Source organism: Vipera berus (genome assembly GCF_964194415.1).
Source record: "Vipera berus genome assembly, chromosome: 7".
In the NCBI taxonomy this organism is placed as follows: domain Eukaryota; kingdom Metazoa; phylum Chordata; class Lepidosauria; order Squamata; family Viperidae; genus Vipera; species Vipera berus.
Genome location: NC_138209.1, coordinates 17,610,432 through 17,634,570, shown reverse-complemented (window position 1 = coordinate 17,634,570; position 24,139 = coordinate 17,610,432). Strand labels below are relative to the sequence as shown.

At 37.5% G+C, this 24,139-nt stretch overlaps 1 protein-coding gene across 2 annotated transcripts in view; it reads left to right on the top strand.

The window, feature by feature from the left end:
- Window positions 1-24,139, top strand: part of UNC5C (unc-5 netrin receptor C) — a gene marked incomplete at both ends in the record, with an annotated part of 343,544 nt that overhangs the window by 267,048 nt on the left and 52,357 nt on the right. For both annotated transcript variants that reach the window (XM_081333056.1, XM_081333055.1), the window contains 3 exons: window positions 15,440-15,620; window positions 16,570-16,737; window positions 20,797-20,961. In XM_081333056.1, coding sequence (XP_081189182.1) covers window positions 15,440-15,620; window positions 16,570-16,737; window positions 20,797-20,961 — 514 coding nt within the window. The remainder of the gene's footprint in view (window positions 1-15,439; window positions 15,621-16,569; window positions 16,738-20,796; window positions 20,962-24,139) is intronic.

Below are 24,139 nucleotides of genomic sequence, written 5' to 3'. Positions count from 1 at the left end.
TTTCTTTCAGAAAAGAGACATGAGCATCCATGTTCTATAGTAGCTAAAGATGCTGATTCCTTATAAACAGTAATTCCCAGAATCTGTTTGGAAGTATAAGTGTAAGTGGACCAGTTCTGAGATAACTCTTAATATTGGCAACATCTGTAGTTCTCTTAGGACTTCTTGTTATATTCCAAAGTAGTTGAGATCATGAGCATTTTGATGTTTAATTTTTCTGTTTATCTACAGTTCCCAACATATATTTTACAGATTATGATAAGCAGTTGCATTAGAAGTGCCATGTTGACGTCTGGTTTAGATTACTGCAATTTGTTCTACATGGGGCTCCTCCTTGAAGAACATTCAGAAGCTTCAGTTGATGCATAATGTGACTACATGGGTAGTAAATGGTGTCAAATATTTAATATACAATATATAATGCCACTGCTATGGAACTTCATTGGCTGCCAGTGTGCTTCCAGGTGCAGTTTAAAGTTATCACTTTTATAGCACTTCAGTAGGACTGAATTACCCAAGGGGGTGTCTTCTCCCAGTTGTTTCTATCCATCCAATCTGATTTGGGCAGATGATACCACTCTAATGGCAGAAAGTGAAGAAGAACTAAAGAGCCTCTTGCTGCGGGTAAAGAAGGAGAGTGCAAAACTTGGGTTGAAACTTAACATTAAGAAAACCAAGATCATGGCATCTGGCCCTCTCAATTCCTGGCAAATAGATGGGGAAGAAATGGAGGTAGTGACAGATTTTATTTTCCTGGGCTCCAAGATCACTGCAGATGGGGACTGTAGCCAAGAAATTAAAAGACGCTTGCTCCTGGGGAGGAAAGCCATGGCAAATCTTGACAGCACACTAAAAAGCAGAGACATCACCCTGTCAACAAAAGTGCGTATAGTCAAGGCTATGGTCTTCCCAGTTGCAATGTATGGCAGTGAAAGTTGGACCATAAAAAAGGCTGAGCGCCAAAGAATTGAGGCCTTTGAACTATGGTGCTGGAGAAGACTCCTGCGAGTCCCTTGGACTGCAAGGCGACCAAACCGGTCAGTCCTAGAGGAGATCAACCCTGACTGCTCTTTAGAAGGCCAGATCCTGAAGCTAAAACTCAAATACTTTGGCCACCTAATGAGAAGGAAGGACTCACTGGAGAAGAGCCTCATGCTGGGAAAGATTGAGGGTAAGAGAAGAAGGGGACAACAGAGAATGAGGTGGCTGGATGGAGTCACTGAAGCAGTAAGCGTGAGCTTAAATGGACTCCAGAAGATGGTAGAGGACAGGAAAGCCTGGAGGAACGTTGTCCATAGGGTTGCGATGGGTCAGACATGACTTCGCAGCTAACAACAACAAATCTGATTTGGTAGGTTGGGTATGTTACAGATTCATCAGCCAAAAATGTCAGCTGGAAGAAACTAGAAGATAAACTTGTCTTTGCTATAGCCTTCTGAAACATTCTTTCTTCAGTGTTTAGAATGACATGATCTTACTGGCCTTCTATAAGACCATGAAGAACTGGTTAGATGTTGCAGCCTGGGGTCCTGAATGTATTAAAAGTCCAGTTTCTTGGCTAAATTAAATCCATAGCAATAGTTTTATTTGGTAACCATACATATTTACTTCAAATTGTTGTAATTGTTTCTATGATTTATGACATACACTGTCCAGAGTCACCTGAAATGGGTGGCTATAAAAATCAAATATAAAAATAATTCAGAGTACAGTTGTTTTAGATTCTTCAGAACTTTTGGGCACTTGCCACAAACACACTACTGTGTCCTCAAGAAGTTGCCTTCATTTGATCCCAGCCCAAGGTTAAGTTCTAACATTCTTCAAGAGCAGCCTCAATGCACAAAACCTGTTAAGCATTGTTATCCATTATTTTAGAGGGAAGTAAGATGTCTGCAGGGACATAAAAGAAAGGCAATAGAGGCAGGATAGGAACTGACAATGGAGACAGCAATTTCATGCTAGTATAGTTTCCTGCTGAGTCAAGGATGGATGAACAGTTCTTCGACTCACACAGCTCTCAGTGGATATGGATTTTTTTTAAAGTCACATTTGCAGTTAGTTTTTGCAGCTCATGTTTAAGGTATGGAGAAGAGACTTTATGGGTCTGACAATACATCACAATTGGCTGGAATACCTTTTTTCCTTTTTTTCTTGAGTGAAAAATAAAATATTTTGAGATATCTGTAAAAAAAATTAAAAAAATCATCTCTACGGCAGTTATTGGGATTCACCTGTAGTAAAGAAAGCACAATTATTGGCAGTTAATGACTTTTCTCATTGGTTCTGTTTTTTTTCAAAGAGGCTCCACTGTCCTTAGGAAAAATGATGTCAGACCGAGGCAGCCTCATCGAATTAACTTCTCACTCTAAGGTTATAGATCAACCCATTAATGATATCTGAGATTAGTTAATAAGCTATAAGCAGTTGGAACAATTAGCTGTGCTAAGTAAAGAAGGAAGTTTCTAAGACTTCAATTCAACAGCATCAGCTATACTGTTTGATGACCCAGTTGAGCTTAAAAACTGTTGTACTTAACTTCAATCAAGTTAGGTGCCAACTGGGGCTGGGGGAAGCTAAGTGAAGAGATTGTTATACTGTGTTACCAAGTGATTACATTTGCTTGCCAACTCAAAAAGAATATGACACAACTTCTACTCAGCTGGGCAAAATGTACAGAGCACATGGGACCTATACAAACATGTAGCATCAGGTGGCTGCTGCATCTAATTGATTGTTAATATAACTGCTGTTTGCTTTGTTTAGCGAGAGTAGTTCCTGATTTTGCAGCCGTTGCCTTTAATTGGAACTCCTGTGTGTACCTATTTCCTTACAGGTATTTTATCGACCTGACAGCATTTTGCATTCTGTTCAAAAAAGGGAAGCTTTTATATAGCAAGAATAGGAAGCTGATGAAAGAGAATGGCTTTGAATACCAAAGAAGAGACATAGTCACTCTCAGTGCTTTGTGTTGTATCCTGGTGTGATTTATTTTCTGGGAGGTATCTGAAAGGTTGGAAACAAAAGGGATCATAAGAAAACTTTAGTGCGTTTTAAATAGTAAGATTGGGAAAATATACAAAGTCTGCTATAGAGATGGATTGCAGTAGAATATCCAGGCAGCTTCCATTTTTCTTTCTTGAAAACAGCCTGCCTTCTTTTCTTTCTTTGTATTTATTCAATCTTAGGCTGGGTTTTGTACATAGCTGGTTCCTTGCCTACATTGGTTGGATGATTGGATTAGGACTAGCTTAAGTTAATAAGTCTTTATTGATTAGCCCTTGGACCATATCAAAGTGCAAAGTTCCAGCAATAAATTGTTATTAAAAATTTGATAAAGGCAATTTAAAGTGGAATTTGATAAAATACAATTTAAAATGGAATTTGATAAAATACAATTTAAAATAGAATTAAAATAAAATACAATTTAAGATGAAATAGTAATAAAATACAATCTAAAATGAAATTGTAATAATGTACGATAATTTAAGATATAGATAAAATATGATAACATTATATTTCAGAGTCGCCCTTACAATCTACCCCAATCACTCCCACATATGCAGATCTCAACCGGATCATTTTGTTTAAATATTGTGCTACGTTAAATGTTATTTTCAAGTTCTGGCCGGACATAAGGTAAGTTATTTTGATATGGGTATCTCAATGGGTCATTCGTCTGGTATATAGACCAAGATACCTGTCTCTCACCCTCTTATACAGGCAACAGACTAGCTTAAGTAATAATAATAAAGTTGAAAGGGGACATTGGAGGTCATCTAGTCCAACCCCCTGCTCAGGCAGGAAACCATATACCATTTCAGACAAACACCTGTCCAGTCTCTTCTTAAAAATTTCCAGTATCGTAGCATTCAAGGCTTCTGGAGGCAGGTTGTTCTACTGATTCATTGTTCTAACTGTCAGAAAATTTCTCCTTAGTTCTAGGTTGCTTCTCTCTTTGGTTAATTTTCATCCGTTGCTTCTTGTCTTGCCTTCAGGCGCTTTGGACAATAGCTTGTCTCCCTCTTCTTTGTGGCAACCCCTGAGATATTGGAACACTGCTTTCATGTCACCCCTCACCCTTCTCTTCATTAAACTAAAGGTAAAGGTAAAGGTTCCCCCGCACATGCGTGCTAGTCGTTTCCGACTCTAGGGGCCGGTGCTCATCTCCGTTTCAAAGCCGAAGAGCCAGCGTTTGTCCGAGGATGTCTCCGTGGTCATGTGGCCGGCATGACTAGACGCCAAAGGCGCACGGAACGCTGTTACCTTCCCACTGTAGTGGTCCCTATTTTTCTACTTGCATTTTTACATGCTTTCGAACTGCTAGGTTGGCAGAAGCTGGGACGAGTAACAGGCGCTCACTCTGCTACACGGCACTCGGGATTCGACCCGCCAAACTGCCGACCTTCCGATCGACAAGCTCAGCGTCCTAACCCACTGAGCCACCGCGTCCCTTGAGCCACCGCGTCCCTTCCTTTCATTAAACTACACATACCCAATTCCAGCAACCATTCCTTATTTGTTTTAGCCTCCAGTCCCCTAATCATCTTTGTTGCTCTTCTCTGCACTCTTTCTAGAGTCTCAACATCTTTTTTTACATCGTGGTAACCAAAACTGGATGCAGTATTCCAAGTGTGGTCTTACCAAGGCATTGTAAAGTGGTATTAACACTTCACGTGATCTTGATTCTATCCTTCTGTTAATGCAGCCTAGCATTGTGTTGGCTTTTTTGCAGCTGCAGCTTAAATTCTCTTCCCTGTTCTGTTTTCTCTGGTTTCCTTATCTCTTTTACTTCTGGCTTTTTCTGCATTTACTTTCTCTCTAGGACCAGCTGTGATAAATTCTAGTTCTCTAAACCCTTTTGAAGAGTCCAGAAATATTTTGGACCTATCTGTAATACAGCAGCTCTTTGCTATTACTTTTTATTATATTCCTGAAAAAATATACAAATACCTTAAGCAATCCACTCCTTAAATATTTTAAGGAATCTACTGTCTCTTTAAGCAGGTGCATCATATTTTCAGGCTGACATGGAAGCTTGCAAAAAAAAAAAATCAGGCTGCTTTAAGAGCAGAGAGAGGTCCTATGTGTGACCAAGCACTTCTTCCAAATTAGTTTTGAAGCATGTACTGCATTCGTTTTAAAATAACACTAATGCATTCCTAAATTAAGTTTGTGAATTTAATAAATATTAATTTCTATGAGCCATTTGTTTTTATTACTCTTCTACTCCTCCATTCTGCCTTGTGTGAACTTAAAACTATCTTCATGTTCCTTAAACATTAATAAGTTCAGGTATTTAAGTTGATCAATTAATATTTCAAGCCAAAACTTATATTTAAGGGGGGGGAATGTTATCTGTTTGTCTGGTACTATTTGTACATAGAACACATTTTAGCATTTAATTTTTGAGGATAATGTCCTGAAAAATAAAGACCAGTTTAGGACTGCAACAAAGAGTCATTGTGACAGTTGTATGTTATTCTCTCTTGTTGAGGCAGTTGGCCTCACATTTCATGTTGGGTGACATGTGGCAGGTTCTCTTTTCTGATTAGTACAAATGCCCCAATTATGTTAATATATCTCCTGATGCCAATCAGTGAATAATTAGAGACAACACATCTGTCTCCCGCTAAGGGAATGGGATAAAAAAGAAGAACAAAGTGCAAAGCACTCTAAATTGCTGCCACATTGGATTGTGCATTTTTCAGATAAGGATGCACAATACCCATGAACAAGTTTCAAATGTGTTAACTAAATATTATATTTTTGTTTGACTTATTCTACCATTAACTCCAAAGACCCTAAGTATTTTATAGTAAAAAAATTAAGACATTAAAAGCATGTGCTTTTTAAGGACTTTTTAAAAGTGAATATTAGTCACAGGATCCAATCTGGGTCAGTCACTGGGCCAGAGGTTTAGTGCTCCAAGCTTTCGGATTTGTGCTGGAACCCTTCCTCAGCGAACTTCCCTGAACTTCAGTTCCCTGAAGCTACAACACAAGTCTGAAAGTTCAGAAGACTAAACCTCTGGTCCCAGTGACTGACCCAGATTGGATCCTGCTACATTATTCTGGGATCTGGATATTCACCTTCATTCATGAATGTTAGCCCCCACAATCCAGCCTATTACTGATAGCAAAGAGGTGTTCAAAGGAGCCCCACCCTTTGCTGAATTAGTAACAGAGAAATAGATCTGAGTGCTCTCAGATTATATATATCAAATTTACATGCCACCCACTACACATACACATACACACACACACACACACAGAGAGAGAGAGAGAGAGAGAGAGAGAGAGAGAGAGAGAGAGAGAGAGAGATTCAAGTCACTGTTGGCTCTTGATGACTACCTGGACTACCTGCAGTTTTCTTAGCTCCATTTTCAGTAATGAATTGCCATTGCCTTCTTCTTAAAGCTGAGACAGAGTGAATGATCCAGTCACCCAGCTGATTTCATGCCTAAGGCGAGATTAGAACTTAGAGCTTCTGGTTTCTAGCCCAATACTTTAACCACTACACCAAACTGGCTGCTTTTCTGATTACTAGTCCAGAAAAAGAGGTACAGAATTGCATGCAAGAAAGATTTGCGAAGACCTACTGGAGAAATAACAATATTGAAAGTCCAGGTTTTCTGTTTCATCTGGATGTATGGTACCTTTTAAATAAGTACATGTGGTCCTCGATTTAGGACCACAATTGAGCCCAAAATTTATGTTGCTAATAGAGACATTTGTTAAGTGAGTTTTGCCCCATTTCATGACGTTTCTCGCCACAACTGTTAAATGAATCGTTGAAGTTGTTCAGTTAGTAACATGGTTGTTAAGTGAATCTGGCTCCCCCATTGACTTTGTTTGTCAGAAGGTTGCAAAAGCTGATCATGTGAGCCCGGGACACTACAGTCATCATAAATATGAACCAGTTGTCAAGCATTTGAATTTTGATCACATGACCAACGGGATGCTGCAACGGTTGCAAGTGTGAAAAACGGTCACTTTTTTCAGTACCGTTATGATTAAATGAACTGTTGAAAGTTGTAGACTCCCTGTAAAGTCTCCTCTGAGTTAACTTCACGGTCAGGTAATGTAATTTTCTCAGCAACAATACTGAAGTAGTTTGCTACTGTCTTTGCCTTAATTAGTTTTTTGAAGTTCCTGATCAAGTAGAATCCCCTCCAATTGTTTACCAGGATAACAAGCTCAAAAGGTTTACTAAGTATTGACTCTCTGCATGATAATATCGATATTACAGTGCCTCTTACAGAATGAGCCTGCAGGATTGTCATCTACTTCTGTTGTCTGTACTGTCACCATTCGATTCATGCTTTCACATTTTGGCATAAAAATAAGTTATGAAACAATTGACTACAATTATGTCAGTGCAGATTACCTCTGCAAAATTCCCTACATTTTTGGGTAACCTCTGTTGTATTCTTTTTTAGGCTTCAGTTACTATGACCTTGCTCTTAAACAGTAAAATAAATGAAAATATGTAGATTATAGTCCTGCACATGTAACAATAGATAGTATCATCATCTATCATAATTATAGCCATAATCTTTGTAGTGAAATTTCATAAAATTAAAACGAGCACTTCAAGTAACCAAGTCTAATCCCATGCACAGTGCAGGAATCCAGATTAAAGCATTTTGAACAGATTCCTGTTCATTTCCATCACCTTTCTTTATAGCTGGTTCTATATGTGCTAATTATTTATAAATATACACCTATCACACTATTTTCTAGAGCTAAGGCATGTTATGCAAAGCACCTAAATGGACTAAAAATAGTAAAAGTAAAGAGATTTAAAAAGGGGATATACAGGTGAAACTCGAAAAATTAGAATATCGTGCAAAAGTTCATTTATTTCAGTAATGCAACTTAAAAGGGGAAGCTAATATATGTGATAGACTCATTACATGCAAAGCAAGGTAGTTCAAGCCGTGATTTGTCATAATTGTGATGATTATGGCGTACAGCTCATGAAAACCCCAAATCCACAATCTCAGAAAATTAGAATATTACATGCAATCAATAAAACAAGGAGTGTACATAGAACAATATCAGACCTCTGAAAAGTATAAGCATGCATATGTACTCAGTACTTGGTTTGGGCCCCTTTTGCAGCAATTACTGCCTCAATGCGGCGTGGCATGGAAGCTATCAGCCTGTGGCACTGCTGAGGTGTTATGGAAGACCAGGATGCTTCAGTAGCGGCCTTCAGCTCTTCTGCATTGTTCGGTCTCATGTCTCTCATCTTTCTCTTGGCAATGCCCCATAGATTCTCTATGGGGTTCAGGTCAGGCGAGTTTGCTGGCCAATCAAGCACAGTAATCCCACGGTCATTGAACCATTTTGGTGCTTTTGGCAGTGTGGGCAGGTGCCAAGTCCTGCTGGACAATGAAGTCAGCATCCCCATAAAGCTCATCTGTGGAAGGAAGCATGAAGTGCTCCAAAATCTCCTGGTAGACAGCTGCGTTGACCCTGGACTTAATGAAGCACAGTGGACCAACACCAGCAGATGACATGGCTCCCCAAATCAACACAGACTGTGGAAACTTCACACTGGACTTCAAGCATCTTGCAGTGTGTGCCTCTCCATTCTTCCTCCAGACTCTGGGTCCTTGGTTTCCAAATGAGATGCAAAAGTTGCTCTCATCAGAAAAGAGGACTTTGGACCACTGAGCAACAGACCAGGTCTGTTTTTCTTTAGCCCAGGTAAGACGCTTCTGACGTTGTTTGTTGTTCAGGAGCAGCTTGACAAGAGGAATACGACATTTGAAGCCCATGTCCAGGATCCGTCTGTGTGGTGGCTCTTGATGCACTGACTCCAGCCTCAGTCCACTCCTTGTGAAAGTCCCCAACACTTTTGAATGGCCTTTTCCTGACAGTCCTCTCCAGGCTGCGGTCATCCCTGCTGCTTGTGCACATTTTTCTTCCACACTTTTCCCTTCCACATAACTTTCTATTAATGTGCTTTGATACAGCACTTTGGGAACATCCAACCTCTTTTGCAATTACCTTTTGAGGCTTTCCCTCCTTATGGAGGGTGTCAATGATGGTTTTCTGCACAACTGTCAGGTCAGCAGTCTTCCCCACGATTGTGATTCTTACTGAACCAGACTGAGAGACCATTTAAAGGCTCAGGAACCCTTTGCAGGTGTTATGGCTTAATTAGCTGATTAGAGTGGGGCACTTTGAGCCTAGAATATTGCACCTTTTCTAATTTACTGAGATTGTGGATTTGGGGTTTTCATGAGCTGTACGCCATAATCATCACAATTATGACAAATCACGGCTTGAACTATCTTGCTTTGCATGTAATGAGTCTATCTCATATATTAGTTTCCCCTTTTAAGTTGCATTACTGAAATAAATGAAGTTTTGCACGATATTCTAAATTTTCGAGTTTCACCTGTAGAAATCTCATTTACACTAGCATTGTCCACGGCATCTCTCCATTTCTTTCCATTCTTATAAACCATCCTTCTTCCACCAAGTTTATACATTGCTTTATGTGTTTATTCAATTTATTTTTATATGACCTGGGTGGCTAACAGGGAATAAAAGCAAGATAAAAACATATCAAACAAATGAATAAATAACCAAGATAGCAGCCAAACAGAATAATCAGCATAACTATTTTATTTATTTGGTTTATGGCATATCAAGCAAAGACTTGCAATATATTATATAGGACTTTCCAGGCTGTCAAAATGCATGGCAACAAAAAGACAATTATGATATGGGTTCACCCACACACCGTGGGTCCCTACCTCAGTGATAGAACCTGTCTGTAAGCCTTACAGAAAGTCAGTAGGATCAGGGCAACCTCTGAGGGAAGGAGGTTCCGGAGGAACCATGTCAGAAAAATGTTTTTCCCAGGGACTCACTCGGTAATAGATGTGAACCAGACCCTGTCTCTCTTGCCAAATCTCACAGGAAGGGAAGGGAAGATACAACCCAGGGACAGCCCCACAAGAACTTAACTTCATGTCATGTTGCCTTTTGTTTACTTTTCTTCTAATAAATTCTATCCTATACATTCCAGTCCATTTATCAATTTTTCTTAATATTCTCTCTTTCATCTTAGCTATTAGGCAACTGTCCCAGTTTTTTGCCCCTGCAGACTTTATAAGTGTTCCCTCGACCAAGTAATTGATAACAACATGGAATAACACAGAGGCCAGTGCCACTCCAGTTTATTCTTCATTCAGAGATGAAGCGAGTGAATTAATTAGCGCTCTTTGGTAGACATTTGTCCAGTTATGCATCCATCTAACAGTATTATCTAGTGCACATTTTACCATTTTATGAAAGGGAAACTCATAGGGAGATGTAGAAATTCGTCTATGTGCAATACCATGTTCTTTCTCTTAGGTCTATTCCTTTGCAATAAGAGAGAAATGAGAAATAGTAACAGAAATTAAGTACATGAGATAAGAAAAGGAATCAAAAGGCAGCTAAATCTAGTTCGCATCACCACCATTTGCTATCTACCTCTATACTTATCCATTTTTGCAAAATCTCTTCATATATATATATATATATATATATATATATATATATGTATATATATATATATATATATATATATATGTATATATATATATATATATATATATATATATATATATATATATATATATATATATATATATATATATATAAGGGAATGTGATTGAGCTTCATCCTGGCAGTGAGGAAAGGCCTTAAATCCACTCTTCTTTAATGGATCTCTCTTTTAGTGACTTTAGCGAATGATAGTCCTTTGGTTTTAGGGAAGAGCCATCACAAAAGAGTTGAGTAAAAAGAAGGAAATCCAGATAGCAACTCACAGATGTGGATGCCTAAAGTTAGTTCACCTGTTAACATAAGCTTGTATGATGCCACATGTCTTAATGCTGTGGTGACTCAGTGGTTAGAATGCAGTATTGCAAGCTAACTCTGCAGTACACTGCCAGGAGTTCAGTTCAGCCTTCCATCCTTCCAAGGTCAGTGAAATGAGGACCCAGATTGTTGGGGGCAATATGCTAACTCTGCATACCACTTAGAACGGGCTGTAAAGCACTGTGGAGTGGTATATAAGTCTTAAGTGCTATTGCTGTTAATAAAATCTGTATATCATTCTAGCCTAGAAAGATGTATTAGGAAATAAAATGAAAGAAGTAATGCCTTGGGGGAGGGTAAGAATGAAGGACAAATTGTATATTCTGGGAGTAATTCCAGAAAAGAGGCTGAAAAATAGCTTACTGTATATGCTTGTATAAGGAAGCAATAATACCTAATATGAATTACATGGTTATCCATGTTTAACTGTGGTTTCCTCAATTAACTTTGTTTTATGGCTTGGCCAAACACACTGAATATTACTATACAGTGGACTGGATTCACACAGCATGCTGGTTCAGTGCGTTCTCTGAACATAGGCATAAAACCTCAGTGTTTTTGCAGTTCCAAATTGTATAAGCATTTTATATAAAAGCTTTAAATGAAGAAATGCCTTACCGAAGACATGTATTTATTCCGAAGCAATTGTTATATGTTTATAACTGAAGCAATTTTAATTTGACATTTAGTACTATTACCAAGGACATTATAACTGACTCATTTCTAAAAGGCCCTGCAAGTAAGACCTGTGGTTTTGATCAATGCCGTAAGGAGCTTTAATTGCAACAGCTTGTCTTCTTTGATAAATTAGGCACATCAAACATTGGAAAATGACTTGAATGCTCATTCTCTGAAAGTATATGATGAGTTTTAGAGGGAAATATTAACAGCTCTCTGAAAAAGGATTTAGCTTTGAAAAATGTTATAAAGGGGGGGAAAAACAAGCGTTCTTCGAAAGGTTGCCTTAAAAACAGGAAACACAAAAGATGCGCTTACTATCTAGTTTTCCTTCTAAATTTGTGCCAGTATATTAGAGAAGTTCTCAACTTTATCTATTCCTTAGATTCTTCATAATTCAATGCACATTTTTATCAATATTCACTTTGCCATCTATGATTTCTAGGCTACTTGGTTAGATGGTTACATGATTTAGGAGGAAAAAAGCTGTTATTTGTATATCTATACTGTGAAAGATAGGACCTTTATACATTCCCATTGCTTACTTCATCTCTGACATGCAAGATACCACATGTCCCCGTGCAAATTTGATCAGAATTCACTTTTCTTTTTCATAAGATTGTATGGGAGCTAATATTAAAAAAAGAAGTAAGATTTTTCTTTATAACCCAAGAAAGTAAAGTAAGATAATTTCTGCTTCACAGACTGCCATCGAGCAGTCATTTGTACATGTAAAATGAGACGTAAAAAAATGACACATATATTTTCCTTCATTCGTGAAATAAACAAAGCTGTGCAATTTTTCACTCTACAAAAAAAAGACATTCAGAACATATAAAAATACAAACATGGCACCTATCTGCAACACTTTCAAGCAGTTATGCCTTTTCTTAGGCATCATAGAGCAACAGTGTAATCCAGCCCAAGTCTTGCCTCTAGTCTTGTCAAGGTTGCCTAGTGTTGCCACAGGCTGTATCTATCATGTGGCTTGTATTACCATTACCTCTTGGGGAGGTAATTATCTACCTTTATCCATATTGTCCGTGTTCTCTGTACATTGCTAGATCACAGTATGAAAGTAGGACAGGGAACAATCAACTGTGATTATGTCAAGGGTGAACTTGTTATCGTCTGCAAATTGTGTTTCCTTTTTGTGTAATTATGACAAAAAAGTGGTTTATAGAGTTGCAGGCTGGCATTATATTTGCACATGCTCCAAAACACATCAGAAAAGTGAATCTAAGTGCTGTACTGCTGTAGAATCTACTTTCAGTAAGAACAATCTGTTAGTGCCCAAAAATATATATTAAATTATATGAGAGCTGGCTAAATATAATAATGTTATTTTGAGAGTTACATCCTGGAAGGTATTAGGGAAAATACATGACTGCAGGAGTGCAATAAGGAATACTACCATTGCCTTTGGTTCTATTGTGCAAATTGTGTAGTTGTTTAAAATCCCAGAAGCATAGAAAGGACTATCTTAAAGTATAGGATGAATGTGTTTGATATACAATCACTCTATCAAGTTTTGATGACTGTTTCCATGAAGAAATATTCTTTGCTTAATATTTTGTTATTAGTTATAATTTCAAAGTAAGAAAAATCTTAAGGTTGTAGATTCATTAATTCATGGTTGCACATACTACTTTATCACTGAAAATTACTGTAATTTCACACTATTTCAAATGCAATAGTTTCCATTAGAAATAATTCATTTATGCAGTGCATAGAACCATTAGTAATTCTATATTGCAAAATATTAAGTTGATGCACAATAATTTATGGATATGAGAACAGATAGTTGCATACTTTCAACCAAGTTTTCTTTTAGGTGATAAAATGAAATAGCCAGTTAGAATATTCATGTTCCTGTCTTAAATGGGATGGATTTTACTAAGCACACTTTCAGTGATTCGTCTAAGAAAAGAATCAAGCTTTATGTTAACAAAAACGGAAGAAGGCCCAACTGCCTAGATGAATGATTGATCACAGTCATTTTTGTGATTTAAAAAAACAGAGGAGCAAACCTTCTTGGCTTTTCATCTCTTTGGGCAGATGTTCAAACTGTTTAGAGTAAAGGGCATGTTTTTCTGAATGAACCAGGTCTTTCTTTGTTGTGAAAATTCTCTGTATTCCATTGGGTTGGCCAGGGGCAGGGTTGTTTTTTTATTTAATTAAAGTGCTGGGCATACATTCCAGTGATCCAGTGACATGAAGGCAACTTCTTTGATCTATCCCAGGCTGTAAAACATGCTCAGTTCAAAAGCAAATAAGCTACTGAATGTTCAGCCAATTTATCTGGACTAACTTACCTCAGGCAGCTCCAAGAGACTGGAATGCTTCTTTATGATAGAAATGAATGGAATATTATATAGCTTGGGGAACATGTGTTTAGATCTTTAACCATTTCAATCTTTCAGAATGCTTTTTTTTAAAAAAAAAAGTATGAATACAGGGTATGATTGTATATACGCATGTCATAACAGAGTCACATTGATCTACATAGATACGGTAAACAGTATCTTTATTTTAAGTCCACACAAGATGCGTTATTGGTGAAATAATGTAGGAACCTATGTTCCTACTAAGTTATTAATGAACAAATCATTTGTTTCAAAAGATAATGACCCACATGGATTCTCTAATAGTTGTTAACATTGTTAAAATTTGGAAGGACCAGAGAATCACTTACATAAAAAGGTCACTCAATGCTATTTTTCTTTAAGTTTAAAAACTCACTATTGGGCATTACTGAAAGGTAAAGTAAAATGTAAAGATTTCCCCTGTGCAGTCGTGTCCAGCTCTATGGGGAAGTGCTCATCTCTGTTTCTTAGCCGAGAGAGCCAGCCTTGTCCAAAGACATTTCCGTGGTCATGTGGCCAGCATGACTGTATGCAGAGGTGCACGGAATGCAGTATCTTCCCACTGAAGTTTATCTACTCACATTTGCATGCTTTCGAATTGCTAAATAGTCAGGAACTGGGTCAAGAAACAGGGGCTCATCCCATCGCACAGCACTTGGGTCTCAAACCCAGGTATCCAACTGACAAGCTCAGCATCTTTAACCACCGCACCCCTATTGAAAAGTAGGATAAAAATAATTATGATTCAAAATATATTTGAGAGATCTTGATAGATAGTCTAGATTTGTCCTTGCAATGCGGGATCTCCTCATGTCTCTAGGGCAATTGATCACTGTCACAATGAATTCTGGAAAGGATCCCTCATTTTTTCATGCATCCACTATATTATCATTACAGGTAGTCCTCAACTTGCAACTATTTGTTTAGTGACTATTCAGGATACCAACCCCAACAAAAAAATGACTTATGACCAGTTTTTACACTTATGCACTTTGTAGCATCCCCGTGTTCATGTGATCAGTATTTGGGCACTTGACAACTGGCATGTATTGTCAGTTCTACTGTCCCAGGATCATGTGATCACCTTTTTAATCTTCCCAGCTGGCTTCGAATAAGCAGTCAATGTGCAAAGCCGGATTCGTTTAACAACCACATGATTCATTTAATGACTGCAGTGATTCACTTAACAACTGTGGCAAAAAAGTTGTGAAATGGGGCACAATTCATTCAGCAACTGTGTTGCTTCAGAGTAGAAATGTTGGGCTCAGCCGTGATCTAAATCAAGACCTCTTAGCTGTCCCAGAAGAAGGTAATTGACAATTGCTTGTTGTATTTGTATTTAAATGGTATTTGTGTTTATTTACTTGTTTTGTATATGTAACATATAAACTGCTTTGAGAGAATTATTAATCTGTCAAAGAATATAAAAACATGTAATAAAAATATGGTTTAGTGGAGTGCTTCATATAAAAATGCTGTATCTGATCATATTTATGAATCTCTCAACAGGTTGAATGGCTGAAAAATGAAGAGGTGATAGATCCTGTTGAAGACCGAAATTTTTATATCACTATTGACCACAACCTGATCATAAAGCAGGCACGTCTCTCTGATACAGCCAATTATACTTGTGTTGCCAAAAATATTGTGGCAAAAAGGAAGAGCACCACGGCTGCTGTCATTGTCTATGGTAAGAGAGTTATCAGGTTACATATTTTGGCTATTTATAGATTTTGGTTTACATATAAACAAAATTAAATCTGTGCAGGCATGAGAAATGTTGATTTCTAAAGTTGGGTTGAATTCTACTTTATTCTGCTCTGTATGTTTAGTTGAAGCCTAGAAACAATGTAGGCAATTTATAATGAAAGTAGAGTGTCCTTTGTTTTGTAGTTAATTAAAACATGTTGGCCTGGGGGGAAAAACTCCACAGACTTCTGCGTTTTGTTCCCCTCATTTTACTGGAATGTTAGCCCAAGCTCCATGTCCATGCTTTCAAATTTCATTGTGTTTATCAAAAGATTAAAACCGAGACAGCTTAAATAAGGCAGCCTTACTGTTTTCAATCTGCCTGCAATTAGAACAAGGACACATATTATGCTTAGCCTTTGAGATCAGTTTTTCCTGTTGAATTGGAGGTAGAGTAGAAAAAGAGAGAGAGAGAGAGAGAGAGAGGTAGGGAAAAGGAGATAAATAACTGCTGCTTGATTGCACTTATTCTCATTTTCTCTGTCCACAAAGAACATCCAAAGTTCTCAGTTTATTGCAGTACCCTAAATAATTATTCCTACATTTTCCATCACTTTTCATTCAGTTTCATGATAAAGAATAGGCTTTCAAAATTTCTTTCAAAGAACAGAATTTCATCACCAGGTTCTTGCACTTATTTTGTTACAAGAAGGAGTATGAGGAAAATGTATGTCTTCCATCTTTTAGTGATCAATTATCTTTCCAGCAGTCTGTAACTGCTGGTTTTTTTTTATTATCCATTTTTGAAATCCAAGCAAGCACAGAAGAAATATATAAGCTTTTCTTTTCTAACAAAAAATGTTTAATTCATAGAAAGGCTTGGAAGCTATAGGCTTAATAAATTGTCAGTTCTTCATCTAAGTCATTTTCCTACCTTCCTCACTTGTCAGTCAATGGTGGATGGTCAACGTGGACAGAGTGGTCAGTATGTAACAGCCGTTGTGGAAAAGGCTCTCAGAAGCGTACAAGAACATGTACCAATCCAGCACCACTGAACGGGGGAACGTTCTGTGAAGGCCAGAATTTGCAGAAAATACCTTGTACCACATTATGTCCAGGTATGTTGTATCACTGCGATGCAATATTATCTAGAATAAGTCTTGTTTTCTTTTCTTTTCATGGTGGGGGATGAAAATGATGACTTCTTACTTTTAATTTTAAAGTAAACTCTATCATACTGTTGAAATACAGATAAGCTGAATAATTAGCACTATTATTATGCAATGTTTGCCTCACATTGCAGTTGTTATTCTGAACATTTACATAATGAGTCAAGATTTAGACCCTTGGGAACCTAGGCCTTGGATCTGTTAAAAATTCTGCATTTAAATAATAACATTATGTATTAGTAAGCTTACACACAGGTAAAGATAAGATTTTTTTTTACTAAAAGTAAAAATGTTACCTGAAGGAGTTGGATTATTGTATTTATTGTAAACCAGGGGTCCCCATCTGGTGGGCCACAACCCACTACTGGGCCATGGCCAGTGGGCCACAGAACAGAGTGGCCAGGGGGTGCACATGTGTGTGCACGCTCACCCCCACTTGCACCATGCAGCAAAACCGGGGTGGGTGTGTGCTAGTGAGTGTCACGTGGGTGCTAGCACCACCGCATTTGCATTGCGCGTACTTGCGGCCCCGTTTGTGTTTGCACATGCGTCTATGCATAAAATGATTCCCCCTCCCTTTCCTTCCAGTCCGCCAACCGAGAAAAGTTGGAGACCTCTGTGGTAAACTGCCCAGAGTCACTATGAAGACATATGGCATATAAATGCAATAAATACATAAATAAATAAATACATAAAATTATCACATTATAACTGTTGTAAAATAACAGAATTTTAACATTAAAAACAAAAACCATGTTCAGTCTCTTAATAATATGTTTCAGAGTGTCTTTGACTGCGATCTTATTCACTAAGATGGGCAAAATACACCTTATTCGTTTCAGGTGCATTAGAAAGTTATTTGAGTTCATTCAAAGGACAAAAAGTTCAAATAATGCTCATGCCTCTCTAGTTCAAAACCTGATTTGCTCTTTACACCAACAAAATATTTTCTCTATCACCAGCTATGTTCCTTTATCTATTTGACAATAGTGATCTAAATAGTATTAACATAATGGTTGTAGGAAAATCTATTTTGTTCCCCCTCCTTAAATTTCTATTGCTCTTGACATCAATTAAACTTTTCCTTGAAACATTACAAATTCAAGATTCCATGTTACTGCATGCTTCTCAACAGTACAACATTACATTGAAGTAAGGAATAAAATATAGATTTTAAAGGACAAAAGCACATAACAGTGCAAGCAACTTCAAAAATTGTATCTGTTATCTGTAAGAATTTGTGGTGGATCTGTTGAATTCTGTCTGAACCTATTATTTTAATAGGGAATATTTTGGGAAATCAATATGTTAATAGAAATTCAGTAAGCATATATTTATTTTAGGTGCCTGTATCAGATCAAACATGTGACTGGATGGCATCTCCCTAGCCCAATGTCAAAACAAAAGACCATGTTGGGATGTAAGGAGATTGTCTGTTTAAGTTTTTATAATATACCAAATGAACAAAGAATTTAAAGATTTTATGGCGTCGAATTCTAGTGACTACCTATCTAACTTCTTCTGAGGGATGCACTTGAAGAAGGACTTTTCAGAATGCTCTTAGAGTAATTTTAGGCAACTTTTTACATATGAGGCAGGTGGAGTCAGCAAGACTATGACTCCTGGCTTTTGGAATTCTAAAGAAAACAATCTTCTTCCTCTCTGGTTTTCTCTCGATGTAGGTAGGGTTTTGGGAATACAGCAGTGATCTGGGTGGAGGAAAAGCAGAAGCTATCTAACAGCTCTTTTACCCAATTATTCTATTAATCCCTGTGTCATATTTCTCTTTGCTTATACTGTAGCTACACTATTCTTCCTTCTTGTTTATCCATGAATTTCCCTTGAAAGCTTCTTTCATTGTGTACTACCATGCAGAATCCTAATAGGACAAGAAGGTGGAGATGTCTATGGAGATTCTCAGTTATCCAACTCATGGTTGTCCCAAAAGTGCTTTTCCAGAAGACAACTAGACTTTCTTGTTGTTGTTGTTTTCTTTGAAAAAGTTTTCCTTGTTATCCAAGAAGCTTCTTCAGAAGGTGGAGTCGTTAACATGCATTATAGGAAAAGGGTGCTGCTGAGATAGTCAGAATTTTTTCCCCGGCCCAGATTAGACAATGGACAATAAATGGATAACTTTAAAATCAACAAACTGATAGCATTTTTTTTATTTTGTGAAACTTGATAATATTTTTTTTAGAATCTCCATCTCCATATTATTAAGGTCTGAAATAATCTTTTTTCAGTATGAGTTCTACATTGGACATACTGCAGTATGCTGGACTCATAACTTTCTATTTATCACTAGTATCATTTCTTTTTGACCATCATACATGCAGGTTTATTCTTGATTTTGCTAAGGTAAACCTCTAGAAAGATGACACATAGATTTGAACCTGGGAAGGAATATTGCTTGTACAGTAAAGTATGCCTATTGCTGAACAAGAATGGAGAGGTATACCGTATTTTCCGGCGTATAAGACGACCCGGCGTATAAGACGACCCCCCAACTTTTGAGAAGATTTTCAGGGGTTAAAAAGTCATCTTATACGCCGGAAAATACTGTAATTCTTTATTTTAAGAAATGTTATCCCACCATCAATGTTTAATACTGATCATTAGGCTTGTTTAATGCAGTATTTTGATTAGAACACAATATTAAACTGCAGGCTTTATATCATGATTTCTTCATGTGGAATAGGTAAAATTACACAAATCTTTGAATCTTTACTGACACAATAGGACATATCTAATTTGCTTACTTAGAGTATTTCCTCATGTCACAGAAGAAAACAGGTGAATCAGAATTTTCATCCCTTCTCACATTTAATGAACTAAAACATTTGCATGGCAATTTATTGGTTGTTATTATCTATAGCAGTGTCTCTCAACCTCAACCATTTTAAAATGTGTGGACTTCAACCCCCAGAATTCCTCAGGCAGCCAGTTGAAGTACATGCGTTTTAACATTCCTGAGGTTGACATTCCAGAGCTTGGATTAGTGAACTTCATATGATCTACTAGTGGCACCATTTCTAATGACAGCACCAGTTCTTCGATTTACTGCATCTCTGCTGCTGCTGCTGCACGCTAGAGGAATGCATTAAAGAGAAAACATATCAAAGACTGAACATCTTTCAGTAAGTGCAGCAGAACCAAAAACAGAAATTTGGATCAGTATAGTTCTCCATTTCTGAAGGGTTTTAAACAGAAGCTCTACAGCTACCTCTGGTGGGTGATTTATTGGTTTTACTGCATATTGCAAAGAGTTGGGCTAGGTGATTCTTATGGTGCTCTGCAGTTCTGTGATTGGCAGTAGGATAAAAAGGATTTTATCTTACATAGATTCTATAGTCAGATTTTATCCTAGGAGTTCAACTTTGCATTCAAATAAAGGAAGATGCTACTTATATACAAATGATCTGACCAGAGTTAAGTTGAAATTTATCACTTTGACTGGGAAGAGGGACAGATTAAAGCAGGGGTGTCAAACTCAATTTCATTGAGGGCCGCATCAGCATTGCAGTTGCCATCAGGGGGCCGGGTGGCTATGACCTGGGTGGACGTGGCCTACTGGGTGGGCGTGGCTAGAGTGCGTATGGCCTACTGGGTGGACATGGCCAGCTCTACATTGTTCACATCAAGGTTGCCTATGGGGGCCTGGGCAGGAGTGGGACAGATCTGAGGGTCTCTGGCAGAAGGAGGGTCTCTGGGCCAGGGCCAAGGCAGTGGGGGCCGTTCCCTCACTGTTTCCAGGATGCCTTCGGGGGCCACATGAAACCACTTCGCGGGCCGGATCTGGCTCCCGGGCCTTGTGTTTGACATGTCTGGATTAAAGGGAAAGGGAAAGGAAAGGAAAGGACTTCTATTATCTATATTTTCAATAAGCAGGCTCCTTATATAATTTCATGTAAAATCATTTTTTTAATCTGAGTATTTTCTATTTATCCCACTCCCACCTCATTCTGTCTTTATATTTTGCCTTTACATTTTTCCATTTTCTTATGACAGTGGATGGGAGGTGGACAGCATGGAGTAAATGGTCCACATGTGGAACAGAGTGTACCCACTGGCGCAGGAGAGACTGCACCGCACCAGCACCCAAGAACGGCGGCAGAGACTGTGAGGGCCTTGTCTTGCAGTCCAAGAACTGCACAGATGGGCTGTGTATGCAGAGTAAGTGAAAGTACCCTAATGCTGCTTTGTTGACGTTGCCATTTGGGATGGACAGACAGAGAGAAACAGTTTAGAGGTCCAGCCTTGTCTTGATATTTGAAGAAAGAAAGAATTCATGCAAGTCTGTATTGGAATAAATTCAAAAGAAACTCCCCACTTTGTAGCCATAGCAGAGGAACAAACTCACCTTTAAAAGGTTTGGCATAGCTTGGCAGAAACAAGTCATCGCCTGTGTTCTTCTAATCCTTTTTTGGGGTGTGTTTGGATTACAGCTTCCTGCTAAGTTTGAGTATGGAAGGAACTGACCTTCAGATGTCCCTCAAAACTCCAACAGATTAATACAGTCAGTCGTTCATGTTGGGTCATGACATCTAAAGCCCTCCATGTATTGATTTACTCAGCCTGGCATTTAAGCTAAGAGAGAAGTTTTTATGAGTAGCAAAAATATCCTCTTTATCTTGTTGTTCTTGAGTGTAGCTGGCACCTGACAAAAAAAGTCCTGAGGTATTGTGAATAGGGGTCTCTGTTGGCTTTGCATGTGTTCATTCATAAGTCCATGTTATCATTTTTCTCATTGCTCTGCTCCATATTTTAAAAACAAACAAAAACATAAACCTTTCTGATACTGCAATCCTGTTGCAGATCTGTTCAGTAGTAAACACAGTTTCATTGTGAAGATGAATTGTACATATTTAGCACTTTTATCCTTCACTACATATTTTATATACATTTTAGATAGTTGGGGCAGGGTGATAACAAGAGCAATATCCCAAAATGTCTGAGAAGTATGAAATGTATAGTATTATTGTATCTATTGCACCCATTAGTTTGTGATGGAAATCAGGATAACAACTTCTTTAGAGGGAAAACATACCAAATTTCACTGAAAAAGAGATAGTTTCTGCTTAAACATATAGGTGTATATGGATTTTTTAAGATCACAATTATGTTACTAAAGTCATTAAGTTTTTTTTAATTAGTTGCGTCTTTACATGCAATACTAGAGAATCAACAATAGTAAACATAGAATTTGAAAACATGTGTATATAGTTGTATTTGCTGATTCTGTGCACTTCCCTGAAAAGTACTTGAATAAAATTGTATTTATTTTACTCATTAATGATATTTGCAGGCTACCCACTTAGAACAACTCTGAGAAACGTGCAGATTAAAAACATAAAAATCAATAACAATCAAAACTAAAGACAAAAGAAAATGGAGAAAAAAACAAATTTTCTGTAACTTGAAAACCATCATACAATGAGCTCACAGCATTTCTTAGACAAATGCCTGGGACAAGAGTCACTTCTGAAAGAAATCAGAATTAGGATTGTTCAGCTATCTGGGAGTATTCTGTTTCAAAAGGCAAATACTGAAGCATGCCATCTCTGAGACCCAAATATGGGATCCGAAGCATGCCAACTCTATCAGATCTTACAGGACAGGCAGAATCATGGGAGAAAGGTGATAACTTTAAATAACGAGGCTGCATTCCATGGAGAACTTAGTACAGTACATGACAACCAGTATCTTGAATTACATCTAGCTCATGTACCAAACGTTTTAGATGAACACACTCTGGCATGGCTATAAATGTTCATGCCATCACATTTTGGATCAGCTGAAACTTCTGAGGGGTCTTTAGAAGCCATCCCAAGTGCAGAATATTCCAGTAACTCAGATGAGAAGTGACTCATGAGAAAGGCCTCCTTGATCCAAGAATGGATACTATTGGCATACAAGATGGATCTGTACAAAGGGGTTCCTGGACATACCTGCCACTTGTTCTTCAAGCAGTAGCTGTGAGTCCAAGAAAATCCCCAAACTGCATACAAGTTCTCTCTTTTCTATTTTAGACTGTGTCTATTAATAGTTTGCACAGATGTAAAGGAACAGTTATTACTTATTAAGAAACATATCATTGTTTATGTACTCTTATGCTCTTAAGTCATACAGATTATGAAAGCTTTTGAAATATTACAACAGTGAACACATTTCAGATCATTCCTTTACACCTTTGCTCCTTTTTTTGTTCAAGGTATTGTAAAGGAAGACCAATAAAGCTCATAATACTCATTTCAAAGTGTTCTTCAGATGTTGATAGCCATTTTATGTTGCATTTCACCTTTATAAAGGAAGGAAAGGAATCTCTAGAAAGATTAGACAATTTTCAAAACTGTCAGACTTTGGTAATGCTAGATGCAGAAAAAAAGTCTATTCTGAAATTAACTACCTGATTGTATGCCTTGGAGATAACACAGCAAATTATGCATCACTTCAAAACAGCTAGTCCTCGACTTACAAAAGTTCATTTAATCCATTCAAAAGTTACAACTTAAATGGACAACAATCAATTCAAAGTTACAGTGGCGTTGAAAAAAGTGACTTATAACTGTTTTACATATTTATGACCATTGCAGCATCCTCATGGTCACGTGATCAAAATTCAGATGTTTGGCATCTGACTCATATTTATGACGGTTGCAGTGTCGTGGGGTCATGTGATCCCTTTTGTGACCTTCTGACAAAGTCAATGGGGAAGCCAGATTCACTTAACAACTGTTTTACTAACTTAACAACTGCAGTGATTCACTTAACAACTGTGGCAGGAAAGGTCACAAAATGATGCAAAACTCACTTAACAAATGACTCACTTAGCAACAGAAATTTTGGGCTCAGTTGTGGTTGTAAGTCGAGAGCTACCTGGAGTGTGAATGACCTGTTGTGATAAATTATGAAGAAAAAAATATTCTTTATTTCCAGCAGTTTGTATTTTATACTGCCACTTTATATTTAGATAGGATAATACTGTTGTTGCATGTATGATGAAACAACCTTTTGCACAGAAATTTGGAGTGGAAATATTATAAAGTTCCTCCAGGTACTAATATTATATATATACCATACTTTTCTTTAGCAAGGTTGTATTGCTAAGTTTAAAGACTTCGCTACTTTTAGGAAAGTTTATGATCTATTAAGTAACCTACGTACGTATACTTAGATTACATTTATTTATTAAATTTCTATACCACGCATATCACTTAAAGTGACTCTTGGTGGTTTACAACATAGTAAAACATTATAAACCCATGAATAAAAGCATAAATTAAAACAAAGTTAAGAAAAAAGTTAAAATAAAAAAATCGGAGTTAAAAAAATATCACAGGACTAAAAAGTT